A 25,474-nucleotide genomic window follows, 5' to 3' on the forward strand; every position below is an offset into this window, starting at 1 on the left:
ATAACCCGGAGAGATTGCAGCGTTGGTCCAAATAAGTGAGGCGGAGACAATTGTTTTCCATTTGCCTTTTAATCAGTAACAAAGGCTTGTAATGAATGTTGTTAAAAAAGAAAAATAAAGCGCATGCAATTTAAAGAAAAAAAAAAGATCAAATTCCCTGCTATATAAAAGTTACATCAATCAAACCTACAGTAAATTGTTTATCAGAAATATTTTATGAAATGTACAATAAAAGTTCTATCAAAATTATTTTCAAAATGCTTTTGTTAAAGCTATAAAGTGAACAAGCCAAGTCATTCTTTTGTCTAGTTATTAGATCAAATTCTAGTGAATTATTGAAATCTGTGGTGTCTAGTAGTCATCATGAAATGGATACTCTGGATGATCAGACCACCTGTTGAGTCAATAGAGGGAAAAAAATAATTATTTGTATATTAGAGGAGCAGGACATTACTTACACAATATGCATTATACTCACATAAGGAGCTCCACAAAGCGAATATTTGTGTTCAACCCATCAATTGCCTTCATCTCAGCCTCAGAGAGAGAGAAGTCGAATATCTAGAGTGTTTAAAACAGATCACTCAGGTTGCATTTCACATTTTATTTCCTGATTTTTCAAGGTGCATTTTTTGGAGCCATAAAAACAAACCTGAAAGTTCTCCTTTATGCGAACAGGGTTGAAGCTCTTTGGGATGACCACCACTCCTCTCTGCACATTGAACCTCAGAGCCACTTGGGCTGTGGTCTTGTTGTACTTCTTAGCAACTGATACCAATAGTTCATCTTCCAACAGTGGAGGGCATTTCAGGTTTACCCTGTTTAAAATACGGATATTTTACTATGACCCAGCAAATATAAAAGCTGAATTTACAAGTGCAGAGTCTTACACAAGCATATTACTATTCACGGCCAAGAACACAGTGTCTTTATGAAGTAATGTGATGAATGGGCATGTGTCTCCCATACCAGGATGCATCTCTAGATGTCCCCAAGGGGCTGTATCCCACAATGACAATATCATTCTGCCGGCAGTATTCAAGCAACTTTGGCTGAGTGAAATAGGGATGGCATTCAACCTATGTTTAAAAAAGCACAAATATTGTTTGTTAGTTCTTTAGAATAGACTCAATATAATACTAAGTCACTGACATTTTGTTGTGTTTGTCAACCCATTCTCTTTCTTCTATCACTAAAAGTTGAATGCTTTCTTATCATTTGCCCCTTTTTCACATAATAGGTTGTATCATTAATGTGCTTTTACCTGGTTTGAGACAGGTTTGTGTTTCAGTCCTGGTTTGTTAAGAATCAGCTCCAGTTGTCGCTTGTTGAAGTTGGATACTCCAAGAGATTTTACAAGCCCCTCGTCTTTGCAAGCCTCCAAAGCCTAACCGGGACATGAACAAGCACAGCCAGAAAATAAACCTGGATTAAACCAGTTTTTTTTAATTTTTTTTACAGGCCCACAAACAGCGTACTGTCAGAGGTTTGGTTCATGACCCTGAGGACATAATGATTGGCCAATTTTTTTTATCTCTTTCTGCATTGACCTTTGGACAGTAGTAAGTCTGTAAGTAATATGGTTGTGAATCAAAGGGTTCGTAGGGTTCAAAAGGAGAGAAAAGGGACAGTGGATTTTCATAATAAATAATTATCTATAAGTCAATATTGTCCATAAATTATTTAGTATAATTTTTTTTATTATTCTTGAATGACAAGTGCACGTAAACAAGTCTCACCTCCCATGTAGCACAGAGGTCCGTCTCATGATAAATGTACTCCCCATTCTCATCTTTGGGGTAGAAAGTATCTCCTGGCTTAAGAAATCAATAGACATTTTTGTCATATTTAGTGCGGTGAAATAACAAATCTTAAAAAATCTTAAATATTTTTTTAAATGCCCTTTTCACAGATTCTACAGATATTGTGACATTAAATACGTGTATACCTTGAAGGCAGTGGGCATTTCTACAATATAGAGGTCGACATAATCCAGCTGTAATGTCTTCAAGGTTTTCTCCAAAGCAGGACGCACCAGTTCTGGGGGATGGAATGTGTTCCACAGCTGCATAGTCAGTGCAGACCAAAAAGTATTACTTGTTACAAAACTGTAGCATTCACTATGTAGCTATGAAGACTGGTGTGGGTAAAAAGTTCACTGGTCCACACCTTTCAGGACAGGCACACAAACAAGCACACTTTGCAAACCTTCCCACAGTAGAAGATGTCCTCTCTCTTCACAGTTCCATCTGCAATTTTTTCCCTTATTGCTTGTCCCACCTCATGTTCGTTGAAATAGACCAAAGCCCCATCAATGTGTCTGTACCCAGTTTCAATAGCCACTTTGACTGATTCATATGAAGTTCCTTTAGGGGTCTATCAAAAAGAAAAAAGAAAAATACGCATCATGTGTTAATGACATCTCTGAAGGCACAGAATGAACAATGTAAATATTTACTTTTTTGTGACATGCACATCATTTATAAGGTTATGTCCTATGAGCAATTTACTCGAAATATTGTGTCTTACCGTGCGGGGATCCGCATAAGTCCCCAGTCCTATCAAAGGTATGCTGTTCCCATCACTCAGAGGAATGGTATGGTTCCCAGCCGTCAAGTTCATTCTAATCAAAGTGTGACTCCTCAAGATCAAACTTTTGCCAGTGCCTTTTCTGCATGTGTCTATTTGAATCCCAGTGTTATATATGCCATTCAATGCAACGAGATTGGTCAGACTGCTCTGACACAGCAAGACTCCTCCCAGGTACAAAAAGCAGCCTCCTGCACAAGTAAACAAATAACTAAGAGGGTGATAAAAAATCAACACTATCTTACACATTCAAGCACAAAGACAAATTTTTAAAAATGACAGGCTACAGGTGAGTGAGTGAAAATGTCTCATTTAAAATTGCGCTCTGTAATACGAAGTTTGGCCGTTACCGGGCGCTGTAGCGTTAAAGCACCGCAGTGCCGTTTGGGTAATATATGGTATGTGTTTTGAGCTACGAAAGCACAGATGTTCGCCTTTCCTATGGACATAAGAGCTTCAAAATACTATGTATGTAGGATAATGTTAATTCATATGTGACTGAGCGCTGTTATCTTTTGCCTCTTTTTAATAAGAACCGCCACAGACCGGGGGATTCATTATTTATTGTCTGTACCATATGTGCAATTAAATCAGGCTAAGTTGCTAATTTAGCCCCCAAAGCGGAAAGAAATAGACTTTAACTAATGCCGGTATTGTACAGTTCAATAAACCACTTTCCAGGATGAAAGGGATATGTCTTAAATGTTGTAATGAATTATATTAGTGTTAATATTCCTTATCCGGCTTGTTAAGTTAAAATTACAGGCTGTCCTTTGTTTCCAACCGCAACGCTATATTGATTGGTTGCCTGGAAAGATCGGGAAGCAGCAGTAAAAAAAAAATGGACGAAACTGCCGAAAATGTTGACAACGACGACATTGTCATCATTGTGGAAAACGAAGCAGAAAGTTTGCCAGCCGAGGAGGAGAGACTGAAACAGCAAGGCACATTCGGGCTCATGGACACTTGTCCCATCTGCAAGTTGAGCTTCCACAACAGAGAGCCAAAACTCCTGCCGTGTCTCCACTCCTTCTGTAAGAGGTGTCTGCCTGCCCCCTTCAGGAGTGCTGACCCGAGGCGTGACTCGCAAGGTCAAGTCGACAACAACAAACCATGTGAGAACAGTCAGTTGATATGAGGTCATTTAGGTCCCTGATATAGTTGTGATTGATGTAACTGTGGTAGATTGTGATGGAGCTCTTTATACTTAGCTGGAAGTGAAGCAGGTTGGTTTAGCCAGAGAATATGAATGGTGATGACTAATATCCTAGTCTGAAAGCATGAAATCACTGCTACAGATGCTGTGTGTATTTCTTTTGAAACACGGAATAATTTAAGTGTTTGTGAGCTGACACCTTGAATAATGGATCTGGTTTGTTGCTCCAGTGGGTGCTATTCGATGTCCAGTATGCAGACAGGAATGCTGGGAGATGGATGTGCTGGATAATTTCTTTGTCAAGGACTCCGCTGAGGTGCCAAGCAGCACTGTGGAGAAAACCAGCCAGGTTGGTCATCACCTGCATATCCTGAGCCTTAACTTTAACAACAGTTTGGTTGTATGACACCTCTCAGACTACAGTGGTGATTTTAATTTGCTCAGCCTTCTTTTGCTTTGTTCTTTACTCGTATCTTTAATAGGTGTGTATGAGCTGCGACGACAACACAGAAGCAACAGGTTACTGCGTGGAGTGTGTGGAGTTTCTGTGCGTGACATGCATCGAGGCTCATCAAAGGGTTAAGTTCACCAGAGATCACACCATACGTCAGAAAGAGGAGATGTCTCCAGGTATTTTGTGTCCACAGCTAATTTTTTGTAATAAGATTAACCAAAAGTAACAGTTGGTAAATATTGGATTGAGACAATTCAGCAAATAATATTAGGTTCTCTGCAGGCATTTACACTGTTCACCCAGTTAAAGAAAGGAGGGCAAATGCGCTGAAGAAATGGAAAATGTAAGCAGTTAGGTTGTTCAAAAAGTTCATCAAGGCAGGAGCACTGGCAGGCGCGCAGAAAAGACACAGCCATTCCGTTACTTGGCAGTGATGGTTTTTCCACCTGCCAAGTAGTGTAGACAAACTATTGTGCCAAGATACCATTCATGAAAATGAAGGTGTAGATATTTATAAAAAGCTGAGGAAAACATTTAAGATGACATAAGCCGATAGTACATTTCTGTGTGTTCTTAAGTTTCCCACTTATCTGTATCCCAGAAGCAGTAGGTGTTTCCACACAGAGGCCTGTGTTTTGTGACATCCACAAGCAGGAGCCACTGAAGCTGTTTTGTGAGACGTGTGACCGACTCACTTGTCGGGACTGTCAGCTGCTTAAGCACAAGGATCACAAGTATGCAGATTTTTTTTTTTCCTACCATAAAATAGTGTATTTTTCTATTTATTTTGGATAAAGATGGTAATTGGTGTATGGTCCTTTACATCTTGCAGTGGTGATGCAGCCTGTTGCACCATTGTGGAGAAATTAGAAAGGCTGCTTCTGATTTTAAGCAAATGATTATTTCTGTGATTTGAAATTTGATGAGGTCATGTGTGTTTATGTGAAAAGGTGATTACTATCAGAAAAGGTAAAAAAAAAAAAATTTTTGTCATAATTTTTTAAAGCTCCATTGTCTCTCACTGAACAAGGATACCCAATGATTAATTCAATTTCCATTCATTCACCACGCATTTTGATATTCTTTGTGTCTAGCTACCAGTTTTTGGAGGATGCGTACAGAAACCACAGGCAGTACCTGGAGAACATGACGCAGCAGTTGCAAGAGAAAAGAAACGCCATAGAGGACGTTTCCGGCTGCATCAGTACAGGGTAAATTTATCCATCACAGCTGGAACTTGATCAGACTTTCTGTTTTCTATGTATTTTAGGTGTAATACTGTGTTAGCAACATAATCTGATTATCTTGATTTCCCAGACTCCAACAAGTTGAAGAAAACCGGAAAGCTGTCACAAATGAAATAAAGAAGTCCATCTGTAATTTGATAATGGAGATCAACAGGAAGGGGAAGATTCTGGTTAACCAGCTTGAGGTACGGTGTGTTTATTCTGCGCTGTGTCAATTGTGGCCGTCTGTTTTTTGACCTTTCATGAACACGTGTGCTCTCAGGCTCTGACTAAGGACCATGAGTTGGGTTTGAAAAAGCAGCAGGAGGACGTCAACTCTCTGAGTAGGCACCTAGACCACGTTATTAGCTTCACCAAATGGGCTACAGCCAGCCATAGTGGAACAGCACTCCTGTACTGCAAGAGACTGGTGAATTTCTACAATAATTATCTGACAGAAGTGTACAATACTTATAATACTTTCAATTTTCTTTGTAAAAGAGAAATTCTCTCGCTTTTTATCTCCTAGATCCTTTTCCAGATCCATTACCTGATGAGAGCGAGTTGTAATCCCTCCATCGTCCCTCAGAGTTCTGTTCGTTTCCAGTGCCGCTCTGGTTTCTGGGCCACAAATGTAGACCTCGGTAAGACTTGCATCACCTGAAATTTACAGTACGAGTGAAGCAGCGACGAATACTGTAGAATATAAAATGTTTCCTCATGATTTGTAGACGGCTCAGTGTGTCTTAAAAACCCCATCACATGCAGGAATAACTGCGGACTACAAACTTTGTTTTGGTTGTTACTTTTTTTTAGTGTATACGTTTGTCAATGCTCACTGAATAGATGTTAAATCCAATTTCCCTGGTGTACTGTGATGTTTAAAAATCGACATCAGAAGCTGAGGCTCAAGATAAGGGAAGAGGAAAAACATTTTCTTTTAAAGGAAATCTGCACAGTAATGATGATGATGTTTCTTGGAGAGAAGTGTCGGCCACGTCATCCTCTAGTTTCATTTTATCTTTGTCAGATTGCTCCTGAAACTAGTAAACAAGACAGATTGTTTTTTCATCTACGTCTTTCAGTGTAATTAATCTCATCTGGCCTAAATAACATTTTTCTTAATCTTTTGTTTGCACTTGACAATATTATATATTCTCTTCTGCATTATCTTCCTTTTAATTTTAGCACATGTATATACTTCTTTCTCTTCTGATGGACAACTTTGTGGTGCTAATAATAGTCTTTAAAAGGAATAGGCTAAAATCAGCTGTGGTCATTACTGTCTCTGCTTTTTAAGTGTCATAGGTTAGAATAGTTTTTATTTTGTGCTCGGCCTACAGGCCACCATTTAGTTTCTCTAAAACCAAATCATCAGGCTTTTCAGTGTGCATTTGCAAAAGTGTTTTTTTCAGTAAAGGGGAACTACAGAGAGTTTAGACATCAGAGTCTGTTCACAGGTGCTGCGGGTTCTGCTGCATATGTGTATGAAGCCTTTTTATGGCTCCAGAGAGAGCTGGGCCTGTTCATCAGTATGGTCATTGCTGCTCGATGATACGTTTGCTGCTACTAGCATAACACATCCAAATCTCAGACCAAACTGCTACCGGATAAGTAGCATTATGGATAATGCAGGTTCATTCAATTCATAGTTATTTATTAGGTGTTTTAACTGCTTGTTATGTCCAGGTTCTCTGGTAGTAGAAAGGGGCCCAGGAAGGCCGCCCATCACCAACCACCAAGCAGCTCCCAGAGCAGAAGCACCTGCCGGAGGTCTATCAGCAGTCTCAGCTCAGCAGCGACAGAGCACGCTGGCTCAGCTCCAGATGCAGGTATGACTGTCACCACAGCCAGTAGTTTTAATGAGGATGAAAGGATGAAATGAGTTAAAATGAATATGTAAAGGTTCAATTTCAATATGTACTTTTTGCTTAATGGTCTAATACTGTGAGATATTCTCCGTGCTTTTTAATCTTTCTTTTATATGATAGCTTATAAATGTCAAATGTCAATGAGTACAGCTTCTACCAGCACCGATTAAACTGTTAACTACCCCTCTGTCCAAGGTTGACAAGCTTTCCCAACAGCCCCACAGACAGCCCCCTCCCAACCACTGGTCCTGGTACCAGAACGTAAGGCTCCCGGGACCCCCCGGCCCACCACCCCCAACCAGGCCCATCCATGGAGGCTCCTCCCCCTCCCAGGGCCCCCCGAACTTGACACAACCAGGACGCAGGTACGGGACCTCCCACCCCAACCCCAGAAGCCCCACCTCCTCCATGCTTCACAACACAGGATTCCCACCTCCCCAGGTAAGTGGGCGCAGGTAGACAGATTAGAAAGTGGATGTGTGTGTGTGTGTGTGTGTGTGTGTGTGTGTGTGTGTGTGTGTGTGTGTGTGTGTGTGTGTGTGTGTGGGGGGATTACATTGCATGTCCTGTATGTCAAACATGGGCTCCTTGTCACATGGGAAGTTTCTGTAGATGATGCTTATCAAAGAGTCAAATACCAGACTTATCAGTACTTAATGTCTTAAAAGTGTTTTCACCAAGAAATGAGTATGTTTCAAATGTACCTCAATGATTCTTCTCCTTATTCTAAAAACTGTTCTTTCAACTTCAATTTTTTTCTACTTCTAGTCTCTGAGAGATCTGATCCATAGCTCCAGCTTCCCTCCTAAACCCATGGATGTGTTGCAAGGTACTTCCCGCTACCCACAGCCTCTGCCTGCCGGAGCAGCTACACAGACGTCACTACACCAGGTTGGTAGGAGAGGGAGGGGCCAAAGAGATTTTCAGGATTCTACAGAGAGAGAAAAGAGCTTTTTCTGGCTTGTTTTGTGTAACTGTGATGATGCGTTAATTCTAGCCTAATTTTTGTTTTGTTTTGTTCAGAGGGGTCTACCGGAGTCCTCCTTCCTGAAGAGGAGTGAAGCTAGCGGATCTGTCCCCTCTATCACCATCTCTATCCCCAAACCCAGCTACGCTCCAAGTGTAGCCTCAGCAACCACAGACAAAACAAACACACTTAATCACATAACAGGTCTGTATCCTCGCTCCGACGATCTTACTCAAATATGAGAATACATTTTAAATTAAGCTTTTCGTCATCACTTCCAAATTTTCAAAGTCTTTTTTTTTCTTGCCCTTTTTTTTTCTCCAGTCCAAGGAAGGCAGAACTCCCCGATGGCCAAACCATCTTCTACAGACAGAAGCACGGGGTAAGAAAGGAACCAAAGTCCCCAGTAGATCAGACTGTCAAAGTTTTCGGTACACTAAGATAAATGACTGTGAATTCTATGAATCATTTTTACACCCTACAAGTTTCACATTCTTTCTCACTACAGTTCTTTGTCTACATAGCCTGACCATTTTCTCACTAGAAAACTATTATACTGAGCTATTTCTTTGCAGTCTTTTTATTGTGAGGGTGTCATGTTTTGATAGCAGTTGTCCGCATCACTGTTTGCGTGAGCCTTCAGTCTTACACTGCACTCTGTTATCATAGCCTACATTAAAATTGGTTCCCCAAACAACACATACACATATTTCCTTGTGGCACTTATTTTCATGTCTCCAATAAGTTGCATTTTTCCTTTCATCTAATGTGACGGTCAGAGGACAATCCATCTTCCAAACCAACTACTGAAAGCAGGGCCAGCAGGTCTTTTTAAAACTATGTAATGGTCACAATCTTCCTTTCTCCTCTCTCTGGCAATCTGTGCGTTGAAGGACGTCTTCCTGGAGGCAGTCTTCTGAGCCGCCATCTGCCCCTTCAGCCAAGCGACGAAGAAGGTCGTCCCCGGGGCCCATTATCGTCATCAAGGATGAACCAGAGGATGAGGATGAAGTTCATTTTGTAAGAGAAATTACTTGGGGTTACATGAGTCCAGAATGTTGTTGAAACTTAGTGATTTTGTTTGTTTTGTTTTTTTTGGTGACATTTACTGTCAAAATGTAGAATGTAAGCAATAGCCTGTAGGTGACGTGTTGCCACTTGCAGAGAGGAATGTGATCAATATTTTGATACTTTTGTTCTTAAAATCCATTGAAAAATAATATTAAGTCATATTTTGTTTTAGTTCAATGTCAATATGTTTTTTTGATACAAAATTAAGGGACTTTTCTGTCCTCAAAAATGTCAAGTGTTCACTTTCCTTTGGTCTTTTAGTAGTCTTTAATAGTGTTTTTTTTTCTGAGTCATCTAACAACAAAATACCTAATTTTCATTGCCTACAGGTGCAGTCCACTGTAGGGTCCAGTCTGCCTGACAGCAGCACCGGGGCCCAGTCGAAGCCGCGGCAGCAGCAGAAGGTCTCTGTCCAAGTCCCAGTCCCTGGATCAGAGTCCAAAGCTGGGAAAGAGCAGTGTCCTCAGACTGCGGCGCAGCCGGAGTCTGAAAAGAGAGCGGAGCCGGAGGAAGATCCTAATGAGGACTGGTGCGCCGTCTGTCAGAACGGAGGAGAGCTGCTCTGCTGCGACAAATGTCCCAAAGTTTTCCATCTGTCCTGCCACATCCCCACGCTGATTGAGTCCCCCAGGTGAGAGACAGACGGTCTCTCAGTGACACAGAGATCTGAAATGCTCTCAGCAATGATTGAGCAATTATGTGATGATGAAAGAATGTTGGGTACCACCCATGAATAAATAGGAGGAGGTGAATAAATGACATGGTACCTTAGGGAGGGTGTGTCAGTCTTGTATGCAGCCTGTGTGGACAATTTTTGAAGCTGCATTTGCTGCGTGTTTTGTCTTGGGAAAATATTATTTTAGTTTTACTCCCCAACCTCACAGAATATTGTCATAAATATTGTAATTACCATGAGCGTGTCAACACATTTTCTGTAATGTAGAGCTTTCTTTCTGAGATTAAATGTTTCACTGTTATCAATGATAATTATTGTGGTGCAGGCCAGTACAAGAACTTCTCGTCTCTTCTTACTTTCCTATCAGCTTTTTGATTTGAATTTTGGTTTTTATTTCTTTTAAGAAAGAAAACTTTATTATAGAAGATAAACGTAAATGTAATTATAGAAGTATTTATTGGGTAAAGATTACAAGATTTGTTCTAAAATATATTTTGGTCACAAATATTCATGCGTTGCATTTGTTATGTACAAATTTAAACACAACCGCCACTTTATACAGCATATCAGACATGTTGGACATCATGTGTGTAATATGTGCAGTGTGTTCTTTTTTTTTTTTATTCTGCTTTTTACGCCACATTATAATATAGCTTTGTTTTTTATTGTACAAGAACTAAGCAGAAGAGTATAAATTTATACTAATGATGAAGATGCATGCTGACAAGCTCTTCTCCAGGTGTTGTGTAAGACTAAGCTTGGCGTCTGTAAGTAGGAACAGATGCAGTGTAGTTTTGATCTTATTCAGCAGTAACAGTAACAGTCCCTGCCTGTGTCCTAACAGTTTTTTGTGTCCTGGTTTCTCGTCTCTCCACAGCGGCGAGTGGTTCTGTTCATTCTGCCGAGACCTCGCCGCGCCTGAGATGGAGTACAACTGTGACAGCAAGGATGACCCCATCTCAGAAGGATTCCCACCTGTTGATAGAAGGGTACAGGCAGTCACACAGTTGAATTTTTGTCCGCGATATCCTTCAGTTCCAGAGGGCCTGGATGTCCTGTTCATATGACAATACTTATGTTTCAGACAAACATTTTTTGATTCCTGCAGTCATCTCCCATCAAACAAATGTCATGTCCTTAAGGACTTGGTCTAATTCTCCCTCTTTTTCTTTTTTCTTTATACAGAGGTGTGAGAGGCTGCTACTACGTCTGTTCTGCAATGACTTCAGCACCGACTTCCAGCAGCCTGCTTCTCCATCGGTAAGGCACTGTATTCACTGTATTTAGTCAGTAAACAAAGGAACTCAACTGGTAAGGAAATACAAATGTCCTGCAGTCGGACTGTTGTTTTGCTTTTACTCTGGAAGTAAGTCAATACGAATAAAATGCAGTAAGTTTTTCTATTATTAATTCTTAGAGAGGATTATTGGATGTCATTTTTAATGACCTGAAAATGAAGTTAAGACAGACTGTTGTTTCCAGTGGAGACTATTTTGATAATTACATTATAATTATCATAAATACCTCATATTTAAAGAGTTAACCAATAAATCTTTCAGCTAATTTTGGAAAGATGCACCATATTTAAATTTTTTTTTTTTTGTACAAGATCACATTGAGTTGTTTTTGCATTTTTTTTAGGAAAACAATTTTTTAAGAGAAACTCTTAAAATCAGATTCTCATCAGTTACTGATGTTTTAATTATTTTTTTCACGTAGGAGACAAGAAGGTACAAAGAGCTGATCAAGACACCGATGGATTTGTCAATAGTGAAGAGGAAGCTGGAGTCCAAGTCGAAGGAGGGTGAATGTTATAGGAGGCCAGAGGAATTTGTTGCAGACATCAGGCTCATATTTTTCAACTGTGCAAAGTACTACAAGGTAAACATCTTTTCTTTCTTTCTTTCTTTCTTTTTTCTTTTTAAATCTCTTTTCGGGAAATAAACCTGTTAACTGCAACCCAGTCAAGAAAAACGAGACAACACATTTTCTGCTTATTGTCAAATACCACTAAACAATCATTTGCAGGTGCTTTAAACTTTTTTTAATTATATATATTTTTTTATTTATAGTTATTTTCTAATTACTTACTCTCTGTCATTATCACATTTCTGTGCACTGACTGGACAGGCGACCTCAGAGGTGGGGAGTGCTGGCTTGTACCTGGAGGACTACTTTGAGGAACAGCTGAAGCTAGTCTACCCAGATAAGGTATTCCCCGGTGGAAGGGAAGAACAGATGATCCCTCCTTTAGAGGATGAGATTGAAGAAGAGGAGGAGATGATGGAGGAAGGTTTGGCACCCATTGAACACGACAAACCCCAAAGTCCTGCAGGAAAAGGAATCCCCCCTGTAGAAGAGGATTTGGCTCCTCTGGAAGAAGCTCCAGCCCCGGCAGAGGAAGAAAAGTCCGAAATCGAGGAGAAGGCGACTGACACTAGTGAAAAGGAGACAGAGAAAACTGTATCGGCTACCGGGGAGGGCTCGCCTCCTGCCGTGGAGGCAAAGCAGGATGAGAAAAGTCCTGTGAAGGAGGTGGAAAGCTCTCCTGCTGCTGATAGTGAAACAAAAGATGGAGTAGCTCCCAGCTCCCCAAAAGAGGAGAACCTTGAGCTCCCTACAGACAAGACTGTAGATCCACCTGAAATCCAGGAGAAGGAGGCGGCTCCTGCAGACACAGCCAAAGAGGAGGAGGGGTAGATGGACAGGGAGAAGCTGTAGAAAAGATGGATGATTTCAGTCTTCCACAGAATTCTCCCCAGTGGGGACCTACATTTGCTGCAATCAGACAATTTTGTACTATGTTATATTTGCAATAGGAAAAAAAGGTACTGCTGTACTAAACAGACTTTATTTAGTAGCAGTGATGCTGTAGATGCACATCGAAGGGAGTAAATAAGCTGTTTTTTGTGTTTTTGCTGGACAGAGGTTACAATTTTACTGTAACATAGGAGGTCGTTCTCTGTGATGACGACACCGAGAAGCACACAAAAGATGTTCTTTGTTGATAGGATCGTGTGTAATTTATCTTCAGTTACCTTGCTTTTCACTTGTACATAATTATGCCATGAACTAAAGGCACAAAATGCTGCAATCGTACCCAGAAAAAAGACTTTGGATTATTAATGCATGCAAGATGTCTTAATATGAATACTAATGCCTCCATTTTTGTGTTTATAGACTTTAGCCCACATGTACTAGCCATTTGGCTCATAAACAAATTGTTTTATTGCAATAGTATTATTTTAATTTTAAGTAGTGTTGTAATAATGCTATGTATTCAACAAATAGGGCCGCTGTATGTACTGTAGTTTCTGAGGAGAAGGAAGTGACACATATATCAGTTCAACATTGGTTTAAACAGTCCCTTGAAAATACTAGCATTTTAAAAAATTGTGCTGCCTGGTTGTTTGAGAACCAACATGAATTGCCACTATCATGGTTTCATTTCTGTGTTGCCAGTTTGAGGCCTCTTATCCCCCAAATCCCAAAGATGATTTATCATACAGCCGCCTTGTTTTTTAATCAGGAGAACATTTCTCCTCAGACTTTCTTTATTTAAATGTTTTCAGAGATAATTCAGAGACATGATTATCAATTTCTCATTATCAGCCTCTGACGACAGTGTGTTTTCCAAATCATGTCCTTGCCCTTCTGCATCATGATTACTCTGAGGTAAGAACCTTATTGTTTTAGTCAGTTTTCCTCGCTGACTAATTAATGACAAAATGCGTGAAATTGTACACATCTGGCCAATTAAAAAAAAAAAAAAAACAGATTTTTGACACAGACTTCAGTTAATTACAACCTCTGTGACCGTCATCTCACTTGAGATGAAAAGTCAAAAGAGAGTCAAAAACTGATTTGATTCTTTTTGTCCAATCTCACTACTTTATTACGAATTGAGGATGCACAGGACCTGTTAATGAACTCTACAAACAATGTTGAGCATTAAGAACATCTGCATTTACAATATTTGTAATAAACAGTGTTACATGTAGATCTGACTGTTGCTTGATGCCCACTATTCTCATCTTTATGCTATTTTTTTTTCCATTTATTTGTATATTTTTTAGCAGTGGCTCCAAACCTATTTTAATACTTTATAAATGACTCACTTCATAGGGGATCTAAAAATAAATACTATAATTTTTTGCATTATTTTATTGTTATTTCATTCATGACCTTTTATTGTTTTCTACACTTTATAGGCTTGGATTATTTGTCCTATTTTTATTTTATTTTGTTTTATCGTTTTATTTATTTTTATTTTTTCTTAGCCCAAACTTAACCGCCGGTTATTCATCTTGTAACCTGGCAACTACTCTACACTCCCTGTTCCCTCATTAATACCTGTTGGCATTGATAAAGCCAGTTGTAGTCATCCAGTTAAACCCGGCTCCCTCCACCCCGCCCTCACCGCCCCTAAATCTCAACCCTCAAAGAATCAGTGTCGCTGTTACTGAGATGTTCTCCTTCCTGACGGAGCAGATTTCAACAGGAGGCTCGCACCGTGCGCTGCCGTGATTCAGCCGCCATTTCTAATCATTTCACTAAATCATTTAACCGTAAAGTTTTGAGAATTTGTCGGTGGACACTTGAGTCCGATGGCGCAGTGGACTATACTTTTGTTCTCTTTGTACGGAGTTCTGCATGGAGAAGGTAAGAACATTGCCTAAGTTTGTCATTGAGGTGCAGAATCTGGACACATTTTCAGACTACGTGGTTTAAATTGCGTATGATTGCTTATTTAATTTTGAGAATATTATAGCCCAACCTACAAGGTGCGGTGGAAGTTCAGCTAGAGCCTATTTTCCATAAACTGTCTCTCTGAGAGTGTGAGCCCATTTAAATTAAATCTGAGTCAGGCACTGGCACTCAGGGGCAGCCTTGCTGTTTTTTCCATCCACTGTGCTGCATGCATGTTTCTGCTGTCTATTTCTAATCCCCATACCATCACCCCAACACTGCAGAGATTCAGCCTCCTACTATAGAAAAGTGCTGTCAGGACGGGAGGGATCGCGCCCTGGGAGGACATGACTGTACAATCCTCCCCCTCATCTCGTCCTCCCACAACTGCAGGTAAGCAACACCTGGTTCCTCCAACAACCTTGGTGCTCTGGAGGGCCTCAACATGGGGCTCAGGCATTGACGAATCATGAGACCAACGGGCCCCTTTGGCACAGACATAAGAGCAGAAGGCTCAGATCCAAAGAGATGCCTTTTTGGTTGTTTCGTGTCTCTTTGTAGTTATTTCATCGACTTCCCAACAAGAAATGTTAACAGTGGTTTCAAACTGAGGATCTGGCACAGGGATTAAGTGATCAGTCTATGAGTCCAGGGGCCAAAGAAGGGTCAGTACAGGAGCTCCAGGGAGGGAACACATGAGGATCATTGCAAAGTGTTACTGCACTGGCATTATTGATTGGTATGAAATAGTTTTGTAACCCATACATAACAGCAAAAACATTGTGTCACGCTTGATACAGAAACATCTTCAAGTGGATGTGTGGAATTTTACACTGGAAAATGTGAGTATCCTGTAGGCCAGCATTTGTGATGGTATCTTTAAAAGCAGGAAATCCCCCCAGGGCTGTAAGTCCCATATCATCTCTCCAGCCCCTCAGCCAGCCATCCTGCTACAGGGGAGGACTGCCACATAATAACTACATAGTAAGTACAGGCGTTAAGTGGCCCCCTGGAGCATTTTTAACACCCAAGGGCCCTGTTTGACTTTAAGAACATAGAGGTGGTGATTGATGAAATAGAGCAACACCTGGTCAACACATGGAGGTCAGAGGAGGGAACATTTGCCAAGGAAAGGCAGGAAGCGAGGGACTGGAAAGAGAATTTAGTCCAAAGCCAAATGAAGCATTTTCTCATATAAATAGGTCATAAAAGTTACAAAGTTGCTGTTTATGGTTACTTTGTTTTATATACTTTTTTGCAAGTAAGAATGCAAGGTATTACAACACAAATCCACTGGCAGTCAGCTGATCAACTGTATCTGACGTAAACAGAAAGCATTTCTTAACACGCTTCTTATCCGACTCTCTGCTCATGGAGCACAGAGTGCAGTTTCTGTTCCGGATGAGGTCTCATGCTAAATTTCTGCTGTCTCTGTCCAGGATCGCCCAGGAGCAGTGCTGTGCAGCAGCAGTACTAGACAAGCTCTGTGACAATGGAATCAAACTGGCTCACAGTCAAGGGGCCTGTGAGAGGCCCTTTTTCCAAGGAGACCCCTGGGAAACTGAAATCTCGAAGGTGGTTCTCTCTTCCTGATGTCATCAACATTTTCACACCTCCCTACTCTTACACTCAGGCGCTTATAAATCCCCAAAGTGTGTGTTTCCTCTGAGAGTATGATGTCTTTTCACATTTTTCTTTTTTACTGTCTCCCTTTTTAGATGTGTTGTGACTGCTGTATGCTCGGCCTGATGGCAGTGGGCCGGGGTTCGAGCTGCGAGCTGCAGGGCCTGTTGCTGGGGAGACAGTGTGCACACACAGCTGAAACCTGCTGTGGCAAAAACACAACAGCGGACGTCAAACGAAATGTTGAGGGTAAAAAAAAAAAAAAAACAGATTATCCTTCTTTTTTTCAGCCTTTTGTTTCTTGATTAGCTCCTCGTCTTATCATGTTTGTGACGCTTAAGTCAATGGAGGCCTTTGTGAAACAATCAACACATTAGGTGCCAAAAGGCTTCTAGCACAATATGATTTTATTAACCCTGGGAGCAAAAACCTTGACACTCACAACGGAGACTTCATACATTTCATGTGTTTAGGGTGAAAAGGGTTAAAAAAGTAGGTGCATCACATCAAAACAGCGTTTTTAGAAGCAGAAAGCAGCATTATTAACAACGAGGGCAGGATAAATGACCTTGGTGTGGCAGCTGTGGACCAGATTGCTTCCCAAAATCCAGACAGACAGACAGACAGACAGACAAGGTCACAGCAGCAGTCAGTAGTAGGCTAAGCTTGAGACACCCTGCCAAATGGGGACTTGTCATGGCTTGTAGCTTTTGTCACCTAGCTGGCTTCAGGTGAAAAAACACAAGCAAGTGGGAAGCACAGATTTTGCAGATCTGCAAAAACACTCTATTTGTCAAGAAAAGCAAGTCACTGTCTTGCTCATGTAGAGCAAAGGCCAGAGTGATAAGAGCACGCCGAGAGTTCTGGAGTTGTATTGTGTGACGAGGTGTTTGACCCCTGTCCTCTTCAGGTATGCTGGGAATTCGATTGTGTTCGCTGTACTAAGAAAAATAAGGAGTCATACATGGTTGTAAAGTGACTGTTGTGTTTTCTACAGTTCCAGCGACAGCCAAGCCTAAAGCCAGCATTACTACCAAGCCTCCAGAGACACTGGACTCCTGTAAAGGTTTGACACCGTCACATCTTAATGTGATCTCCTTTGTTTATAGTAAGAGCCGTAATAGGTTTAAGCGCCAGCCTCTCGGTTGGGGCTTTGTCTTCCATCAGACAGTGACACGATTCCTGTGATCTGGGACACACGCCGTGACGTCTTCAATTGTCTCTGTGCTGTTTTCAGACTCCAATTGCTCCCAGCTGTGTGTAGGTAACGGATCATGTGCCTGCCACGATGGTTATCAACTGCAAAAGGATGGAGTGAATTGTGAAGGTAAGTGGTGTAAGTGGAGGCATGGTCTCACCACAAATCTCCAATTTTATCGCTTACTCCTTGAATAATATCTGACAGTTGAAATGAACTAAAGAAACAAAAAAGTAACAGCACAATTTACTGAAAATGCTCTAATATACAAATAGGCGGATATAGATAGATAGACTTATGTTTGAGTGGATTTCTCTCTCCTCAGATGTTAATGAGTGTGTGACGGGAGGCCACAACTGCATCTTCGGCCAGTTTTGCATCAACACAGAGGGCTCCTTTCGCTGTCAGAGGGAAACCAGCTGTGGTACAGGGTATGATCTCAAAGAAAACAACAGTTGCCAAGGTAACAAGGCATTAGCACTCTAGAAATGATAAAAACAAAACCCTAAATCACAATATAGGTGGTCTAAATTGGCATGAGAGTGCCAAAAAAAATCCCTTCTAATCCTTAAATTATACTTTCTTCACATCGAGGTGTAAAAATATGTTCATATAGAATTTTTGTTCAACATTTATGCACGGTATATTTATGCCATGAATCATCTCGCATGTTCCAGACATTGATGAGTGTGCATTGGGGATCCATAACTGTGGACCAGACTTTTCATGTACAAACACAGCCGGCTCGTTCCGCTGCCACCCAAAGGACAGGTGCACTGACGGTTACATACAGGACGCCGCCGGCAGCTGTATCGGTGAGTTTGGTGTCACTCTCCAGTAAAAACATCCCACAGGTAAAAGGTGAGCTGGCCTGCTGACTGTTTTTTTGTCTCATTAGATTTAAATGAGTGTGTGGCCAACAGCAGCCCATGCCTGCCTGGCCACACTTGTATCAACACAATAGGCTCGTACACCTGTCGCAGGAACACAGTCACCTGTGGACGAGGCTATCACCTGACCGAGGACGGCACACGCTGTGAAGGTAGATACTGTCACAATAGATGTATTTGCTCCAGTATTTTATTTTCAGATGTAATAGATGATTGTATCTGACCTTAATTCCTTTTAATCTAAAGACATGTTATTCCCCTCTCCTCTCATAGATGTAGATGAGTGTCGCACAGGTAATGTGTGTGGTGAGCACGGCTGTGTGAACTTCGTGGGATCGTACCGCTGTGAGTGCAGAATCGGCTTCATCTTCAACAGCATCACCAAACTGTGTGAAGGTAATGTATTTATCACTGTCCATGAAACACAATTAAAGTGACTAAATTAAAACACAAATATGAGTGTATCGAGGTGAAGAGGGTAAAAAATTGTACAACTGTACAAAAGTGTACGAAAAACCCAATTACACTTGGATAGTGAAAAGGCAACCAGATGAACTAATAAACAAAAGATCCACAAGGCCTAACATCTGGCATCACAATATTATCATTATGTATTATTAACATGATATCCTTTTACGTTTTTACTTTATTTTTTCTTTATTTTTTTTAATGTCGCGGTTATGGACAATAGCAGTGTGTTGCCAAAGCATATAAAGAAAAGACAGACAGCAACATTTTTCTCATGCAGCAACTGTGGAATTTTAGATTTTCACAAATGTCTCAATTCTAATCTGAGTTTGCATTTTGAGATCAACTGTATTATACATTTTCTAATCATTCATAGCCTGTCCCCTGTGATCTTCAGATATCAATGAGTGCAGGCATTATCCCGGACGGCTCTGCGCCCACAAGTGTGAGAACACAGAGGGGTCCTACCAGTGCAGCTGCACCACTGGCTTCAAACTGTCCCATGATGGCAGAAACTGTGATGGTAAGCTGTGGTTTCATTGAATTAATTCATTAAGTGAAAAGAAAAACCCGGTCAGAAGTAGGAATTTATCCTGTGTTGCTGATGAAGTACAAATTTCTTAGTTGTAAAGAAACATTTCCCTACAGATGTGAACGAGTGTGAGGCCAACCCTTGCAGCCAGGAATGTGCCAATGTCTTTGGCTCCTATCAGTGCTACTGTCGCCGTGGTTACCAGCTGAGTGACATCGACGGGATAACGTGCGAAGGTACTGTTGGTCTTTATGGTGCTTAGTGGGTGGAATAGTAGTTGACGACTAGTTTCTTGTCACGATCATCAGCTCACTACACTATATTTATCTGTGATACTAACCTGCCATTGTCCTGCTCTCCTCTCAGATATTGATGAGTGTGCTCTGCCTGCTGGAGGTCATGTGTGTTCCTATCGCTGCTCCAACGCCCCAGGAAGTTTCTACTGCACCTGCCCTCCCACTGGCTACACACTCACCCCCAACGGACGCACATGTCAAGGTCAGCAGACAAAAATCTCCATATTTTACCTATTTAAAAAGCATCTCAGAATCAAACCTTAGGAATGATGAAGAAAGTTTGACAAGGAGTAAAAATGCACCTGTTCCTGCATCTTTTTTTTTTCTGTGTTTTCAGACATTGATGAATGTGCAGCAGGGAGCCACACCTGTTCTGTCTCTGAGAGCTGCGTCAACGTCCAGGGAGGGTTTCGCTGCTTGTCCTTCCAGTGTCCTCCAAACTTCCGACAAGCAGCACAGGGGTGAGCGCTGATGGCTGCTTGGTTATGACCAGCTGTTGAAATGAAACGGTTGATTGGCCCCTGAGCTCTGCATGATGCATCTTACTCGGCTGTAGTTTAGTGTCAAGACTCCGTCATCCGTCATCTTTCTCATTTTACACTCATTCTTTGTTTCACTCATATCTCCCTGTGTTTGATTTTTGGCGCACTGTTGACATTTGCCCGCAGCTTTCCGTCACAAGCTCCTCTCTCACTCTCTCGAGCTTTCATTCGTTGCTGCCTCTCTCAGTCTTTTCCCTCTTTTAGCGTCTACCCCACGTGTGTGCAGCCATTTCTGCCCTCCATCCAATGAGCACTTCCTTTCATTTGTCCCTTCCAGCCGTTGCGAGCGCGTAACTTGCGAGTTCACGCGGGATCCGGCGTCGTGTTTCTCGCTTCCTCTGAGAATCTCCTTCTACAACGTCAGCTTCCCCACCAACACTCCCGTCCCCGCAGACGTTTTCCGGATGGGGCCCTCCAGTTCCGTCCCAGGAGACCAGATGCTGTTGAACGTGGTGTCCGGAGACGAGGAGGGATACTTCATCACGCAGCAGCAGGCCCACGGGGGAGTGATCTCACTGCGCCGCGTCTTGTCTGAGCCCCGGGACTTCTTTCTCACCGTGGAGATGAGGCTGATTCGTTATGGAACAGCGCATCTCTACATGGCCAAGATTGCTGTGTTTGTCACACACGAGCAGCCAATCCGACCCTCGAGAACATCGCCATATTAACAGTCCTTGTGAAACCGAATGGGATACTTCCCGTTTTGTATTCACCACTGATGTATGGTTTTCATTTTCATCCATCCTTTCCTTTATAGCTCCGGCTTTCCACCCACCCTTTATTGCAGTTAATAAGCAACAAATCTATAATTCTGCCAAAAACACTTCTTAATATGCTCAAACATGACGCTACAGAAGTCTGTTTTAGTGAATTTGCGTAGTTTATTTAAAAAATGAGTTCATTTTATTACTAAATTAACCGCTCTCTCTTATTTCTCAGTATCCATTTGTTACATACCCTGTTTTTCCTATTCCAGCTCATCATTTTTTTGGACCACGTGGGGCCTGTGAAATTGTCTCTCATTAACTGCCATTATGCTCTGGATGGAAAGTAGGAAATTCAGCTGTTTTATTTATTCTAGAAAATGATGGAGCAGTTGTTATTTGGGATACTAGAACATTTCACGTACCACTAGATGGGGCTCATTAACTGCAGAAGATCTCTACAACACTGTGTCAATATTGTTCATATGCATTAAGTCCTACCTCATGTCTCTGCGGCAGCTTCCCTTTATTTGTACTTTCTATGTGTTTGGAATTAAAAAGTGACGGATAAAAATGGCTTTTCACTCTTTAATATCTGAGCACACATACACACACCGCCAATGGTTTCTGCCACTACTCTCGTGCTTCCTCCGCTGTGGTCATTTTTTAATGTAGAAACCAATTTTTCCTACGATCTGTTCCAAGCGGCCTCACCATAGGATCAAACAGGCCTCGCCTTAGCGGACAAGAAAGAAAAATAAGCGTGGCACTTATTTATGGGCACCTGGGGCCCAGCCAGCATGGGGGCTCAATTAGTGGTGCAGCGGCATTACAGCACATATGATGGATGGTGCTTCTAGTGTTGGTATTGGGTGGTTATCAGTTAATTTGCTGTAAATGATACCAAAAGTCTAGTAGCTGTGTTTTCCACTGTTCCACTTTCCTCCTGGTGGTTTTTTTGGGTTTGCTGCATATAGAGCTGATTGAAAACGCAAATATATGAAATATATGTGACTGTAATTCTTCCAGATCTTTGGATTATATAACCACCTGATTTTCCAAAAAATGCAAAGTGAATTATTTTATACATGTAGAAATAGTGAAATGCTTTATAATGATACTAATAGTATCTTTTCTGGAAAGTTTATACAGTCATTTGCAGATGCATCTCTGCAGATTCTGTTGCTGATTATGTCAAACTGTTTTTCCTTCTCCTATAATGTGAATGTGATGTCATTGAACCAAATCAAATGACATTCATTCTTACACATCCTGTGCTGGGTTGGCATTTCACTGGTGTGTAATACCACACAATCATCTCTGTGGCTTTGGCGTCCGGCTTTTAGCGAATGACTTGGACTCACCTGCTCGCTGCTAATTACATGGCTCTGCTCTTGCAGCAGTTTTTGAGGTTGCGTTTGAAAGCGCTACTGTCTTCACACTGGGGAACCCTCACAAATATGATTCCACGGTTTGGAGTCAGGGTTTGGCCTCTTTTTAGGGCACTCATCGCCTGGTTAACCATAGAGGTCTATGGGGCTATTCAGGTGTTGCCAGGTTTCTTCTTGCTCAACTCAACTGTGCAGTTTTGGTCAAATGTTTTTCTTACATTGCTGCCGTATATGGGTATAGATTGTGTTTATCTGTATTTTCTGTATTCTTCCTTTGCCACATGTCATAAATCCTGTTTTTTCAACTCTTCCATACTTCTTCTTTCTTTCTTTTTTTTTTTTATCACGGCCGTCTGTCCCTCAGATCCAGACCTGATGTCTCAGCTGGTTTGCGTTGTATTAAGGCCTGCCAACCTAACGACATCGGCTGTGCTCTGGACCCCGTCCACCTCATCACCCACACCGTCCTCTCTCTGCCAACCTTCAGACCTTCAGACTTCGTTGGACCAGAGGGTAGGATGAAGTGGAATGAAATAAAATTCTTAGAAGCAGCTTTCCGATGGCTACGCTGTAACATGCTGCATATGTGATTTTTTTGTGATGAATGTATGACATGTGCCTTTTTTTGTTTAGATGACAGTGTGAATTTGTTCTAGGATTCTGTATTATATTATTTAACTCAGTAGCTTGTCATAGCAAATTCTAAAATCGTTTGCAGCCTCAATGAAACACAACTTTCCGCCCGCCAACCTGCAGCACATGAGATTCAATTACACATTTCAACCCACAGAACAATTGTCTAATCGTGGCGGAAATGTCTGATTTGAAGAGCTGATTGCGCTCTGTGGTTTTCTTCTATCAGACTAATAAAAACTTCAAACCGATTCTTCCAACAGAAATAGTTTTCCTGCGGACAACTGTGGCGGCTAACCCCGCTCTTCTCCCTGGCGCAACCGATGTTCTCTTTGAAATCGTGGCTGCAAATGAGCAGTTCTCCTTTGACGTGGTGAAGCGCTCCCACCAGGGCTTGATTATGGGTAAGAGGAGAGAGTATCACCATGAACCAGCCAGTCAGTCTCGTACCACATCCCTTATTATGTACTATCATATCATTTACTTCTCGTATATCTATGCAAAAACTGAATTTGAGTGACTAATCTCGATCTGTGTCCCCCCCCAGGTGTTGTTCAGCAGGTGAAACCTATCATTGGCCCCAGGGATCTTGTGTTGGAGGTGTCTATGAATTATGTCAAGTCAGGGGTCATTTCCCATCGCAACGTTGTCATGATCCACGTCTTTATCTCTGAGTTCTGGTTCTGAGCTGAGGTAGGAAGGCGATGAAAATACTGCATTAGCAATACAACACATGACTTGGCAACTATTATTTAAGTATAGGTTTGAATATTTGGAGATGCCATGTTTATTGTGCTGTACATTTAACAAAAAAGCCTCAAGGGTTAATGAAGTTGCTTGCAGGATTTCAAGCGCAGATGCACCGAATCAAGTTAACAGCGACAGTTTCCATCCCATCCGGGTCATTAGTTTACAACAGGTATTTGTCATTTCAACAGATTAATTCATACAGATTAAAAAAGAAGACATACTCAAAAGATAGTATCACAAAAAAAAAAAAAAAAATGTCAACCTGCTGGTGGTGCTAGAGGAAAAGTCAGGGCGATTCATCCTCTGAGGCACAGGCAACAGCTGTTGAGAAATTTCAGTGTGGACCAAAGTAATGGTTCAATCGAACATTGCCGTCCATAGAACCACATTGCCAGCATGGTTAAAAAGTTATTTTTCAAGCAGGAAAACAGACAAATTTCTCAAATGATACCTCTAACCCAGAAATGTTGAACATTACATGCCTTTTATAAGAGTGGAATTAAATAGAGTCATAGATTAACAAGGCAATAGCCAGCTCTCATCTTTTCTTAACCACTGTGTTCTGTGTTTAATTTGAATTCAGACTTTGTTGTCGTAAGTGCCACTATGATAGACTAGAGCTGTTTGATGTTTGCTCCATTTCATCTGTTTTGACACGCCAGATGTAACATGCTTCATTTGAAAATAAAATGATTCGTCCATGGACTTGCTTTCAACACCGACTTTGTTTTGTACCATCAGGCTGCTCGACCATCTGTGAATAATACAGACTCGGCACAGTTATTTGTGTTCATGTTTTGCACTGAGGAGAGCTTCCACTGCAGACTAAACCAGCCGTCGTCTAGTTAGAATAACTGAGGTTTCCAGAATAACTAAAATCTGATAGGATGTCCTGTTTTTCCTGTAACTGAAACCCTTCAGATTCCCCATCATACCTTACCACTTCCAGTTTGTGAGGATATTTCCAGTTATTCTGCTCAAAGAATGAGTGATGGGAATCCTATACTGGGAATGTTTGGTTCTTGGAGTACCTCATCTTAAAGCTGACAAATTGCTTGAGGTGGATACCTCTTACCATCCATAATCTACTCTCTTCCACATCGATCTGTCTTTCACCACTGCTGTGCTGTGCCTAGCCAGTGAAAACACAGGCGACAACCTTATGCAGGAAAATCCTGTAATCGAAAATTCGCCACACTACATGGAAATCCCAAAGGCCTGTCCTGTGGCTTTGTTGTTGCAGCTGCAACAATTGTCCCACAACTCGTCTCAGCTTCAGACTTATTAAACATTGCTTTGGGTGAACTGATTTAGGATGCGGGTGCAGCTGCAATTTACAGCCTGAAGAACACTTATATCTCAGAAATTATTGGGCAGAATATTATGGGGCATGACTAAATATAGCACGAGCAATGATGATAATGCGATGATATTGTTGAATGATGAGGGCTGGATGTATTCCAAATTTATGTTATACTGTCAATAAATGTAATTTTCTTTTACTGTGGCTTATGTGGTAAATTTTAGTATGTCTTACATTATTTGATTACATGTTTAATGTATTATGTTTTATGCATCTAGTGTTCATCTAATGCACTTTGATGTGTGTTTGATCAAATTACAAAGCTATTACGGATTATTATTAGAAATATAACATGGGGCCAGGTAGTATTGCACACTGCTCAGAAATGGAAGGGGGGTTAGCAGGGGTCAATCAACTCATTTTTGACCAAATAAAGTGCTTTAAC

The 25,474-nt window shown here is 41.3% G+C and overlaps 3 protein-coding genes across 6 annotated transcripts; 2 read left to right on the forward strand and 1 right to left on the reverse strand.

Annotated features, from left to right (window-relative positions):
• Positions 1-50: 50 nt before the first annotated feature.
• LOC130163697 (aldo-keto reductase family 1 member D1-like) lies at positions 51-2,718 on the reverse strand. The gene is made up of 9 exons (XM_056368042.1): positions 2,530-2,718; positions 2,209-2,376; positions 1,949-2,065; positions 1,740-1,817; positions 1,265-1,387; positions 970-1,079; positions 653-818; positions 479-561; positions 51-394 (listed from the first exon to the last, which is right to left on the reverse strand). The coding sequence occupies exons 1-9, from the start codon at positions 2,620-2,622 to the stop codon at positions 352-354; spliced, it is 981 nt and encodes a 326-aa protein (XP_056224017.1). The 5' UTR covers positions 2,623-2,718; the 3' UTR covers positions 51-351.
• Positions 2,719-2,928: 210 nt separating this feature from the next.
• Positions 2,929-14,010, forward strand: trim24 (tripartite motif containing 24). 3 transcript variants are annotated; one of them, XM_056368038.1, is made up of 20 exons: positions 2,951-3,057; positions 3,406-3,704; positions 3,976-4,094; positions 4,228-4,375; positions 4,801-4,933; positions 5,294-5,410; positions 5,517-5,631; positions 5,709-5,855; positions 5,955-6,069; positions 7,115-7,257; positions 7,492-7,737; positions 8,065-8,187; positions 8,320-8,467; positions 8,588-8,645; positions 9,157-9,283; positions 9,664-9,965; positions 10,888-10,999; positions 11,196-11,270; positions 11,730-11,891; positions 12,141-14,010. In XM_056368038.1, exons 2-20 carry the CDS (start codon positions 3,431-3,433, stop codon positions 12,708-12,710), a joined length of 3,234 nt encoding a protein of 1,077 aa, XP_056224013.1. In that variant the 5' UTR covers positions 2,951-3,057; positions 3,406-3,430; the 3' UTR covers positions 12,711-14,010. The 3 variants fall into 3 exon arrangements, with proteins under 3 accessions (XP_056224014.1, XP_056224012.1, XP_056224013.1); XM_056368039.1 differs by having other exon boundaries at positions 2,929-3,704; positions 7,513-7,737; XM_056368037.1 differs by having other exon boundaries at positions 2,932-3,704.
• Positions 14,011-14,453: 443 nt separating this feature from the next.
• Positions 14,454-24,431, forward strand: LOC130163869 (fibulin-1-like). 2 transcript variants are annotated; one of them, XM_056368308.1, is made up of 17 exons: positions 14,462-14,672; positions 14,984-15,092; positions 16,139-16,274; positions 16,418-16,571; positions 17,320-17,388; positions 17,560-17,649; positions 17,846-17,983; positions 18,198-18,335; positions 18,419-18,562; positions 18,684-18,806; positions 19,276-19,401; positions 19,527-19,646; positions 19,777-19,908; positions 20,044-20,167; positions 22,708-22,856; positions 23,240-23,380; positions 23,524-24,431. In XM_056368308.1, exons 1-17 carry the CDS (start codon positions 14,618-14,620, stop codon positions 23,661-23,663), a joined length of 2,088 nt encoding a protein of 695 aa, XP_056224283.1. In that variant the 5' UTR covers positions 14,462-14,617; the 3' UTR covers positions 23,664-24,431. The 2 variants fall into 2 exon arrangements, with proteins under 2 accessions (XP_056224284.1, XP_056224283.1); XM_056368309.1 differs by lacking the exons at positions 22,708-22,856; positions 23,240-23,380; positions 23,524-24,431 and adding an exon at positions 20,526-21,691 and having other exon boundaries at positions 14,454-14,672.
• The last annotated feature ends 1,043 nt before the right edge of the window (positions 24,432-25,474 follow it).

The sequence above is a fragment of the Seriola aureovittata genome, chromosome 22 (genome assembly GCF_021018895.1).
Source record: "Seriola aureovittata isolate HTS-2021-v1 ecotype China chromosome 22, ASM2101889v1, whole genome shotgun sequence".
Classification (NCBI taxonomy): Eukaryota; Metazoa; Chordata; class Actinopteri; order Carangiformes; family Carangidae; genus Seriola; species Seriola aureovittata.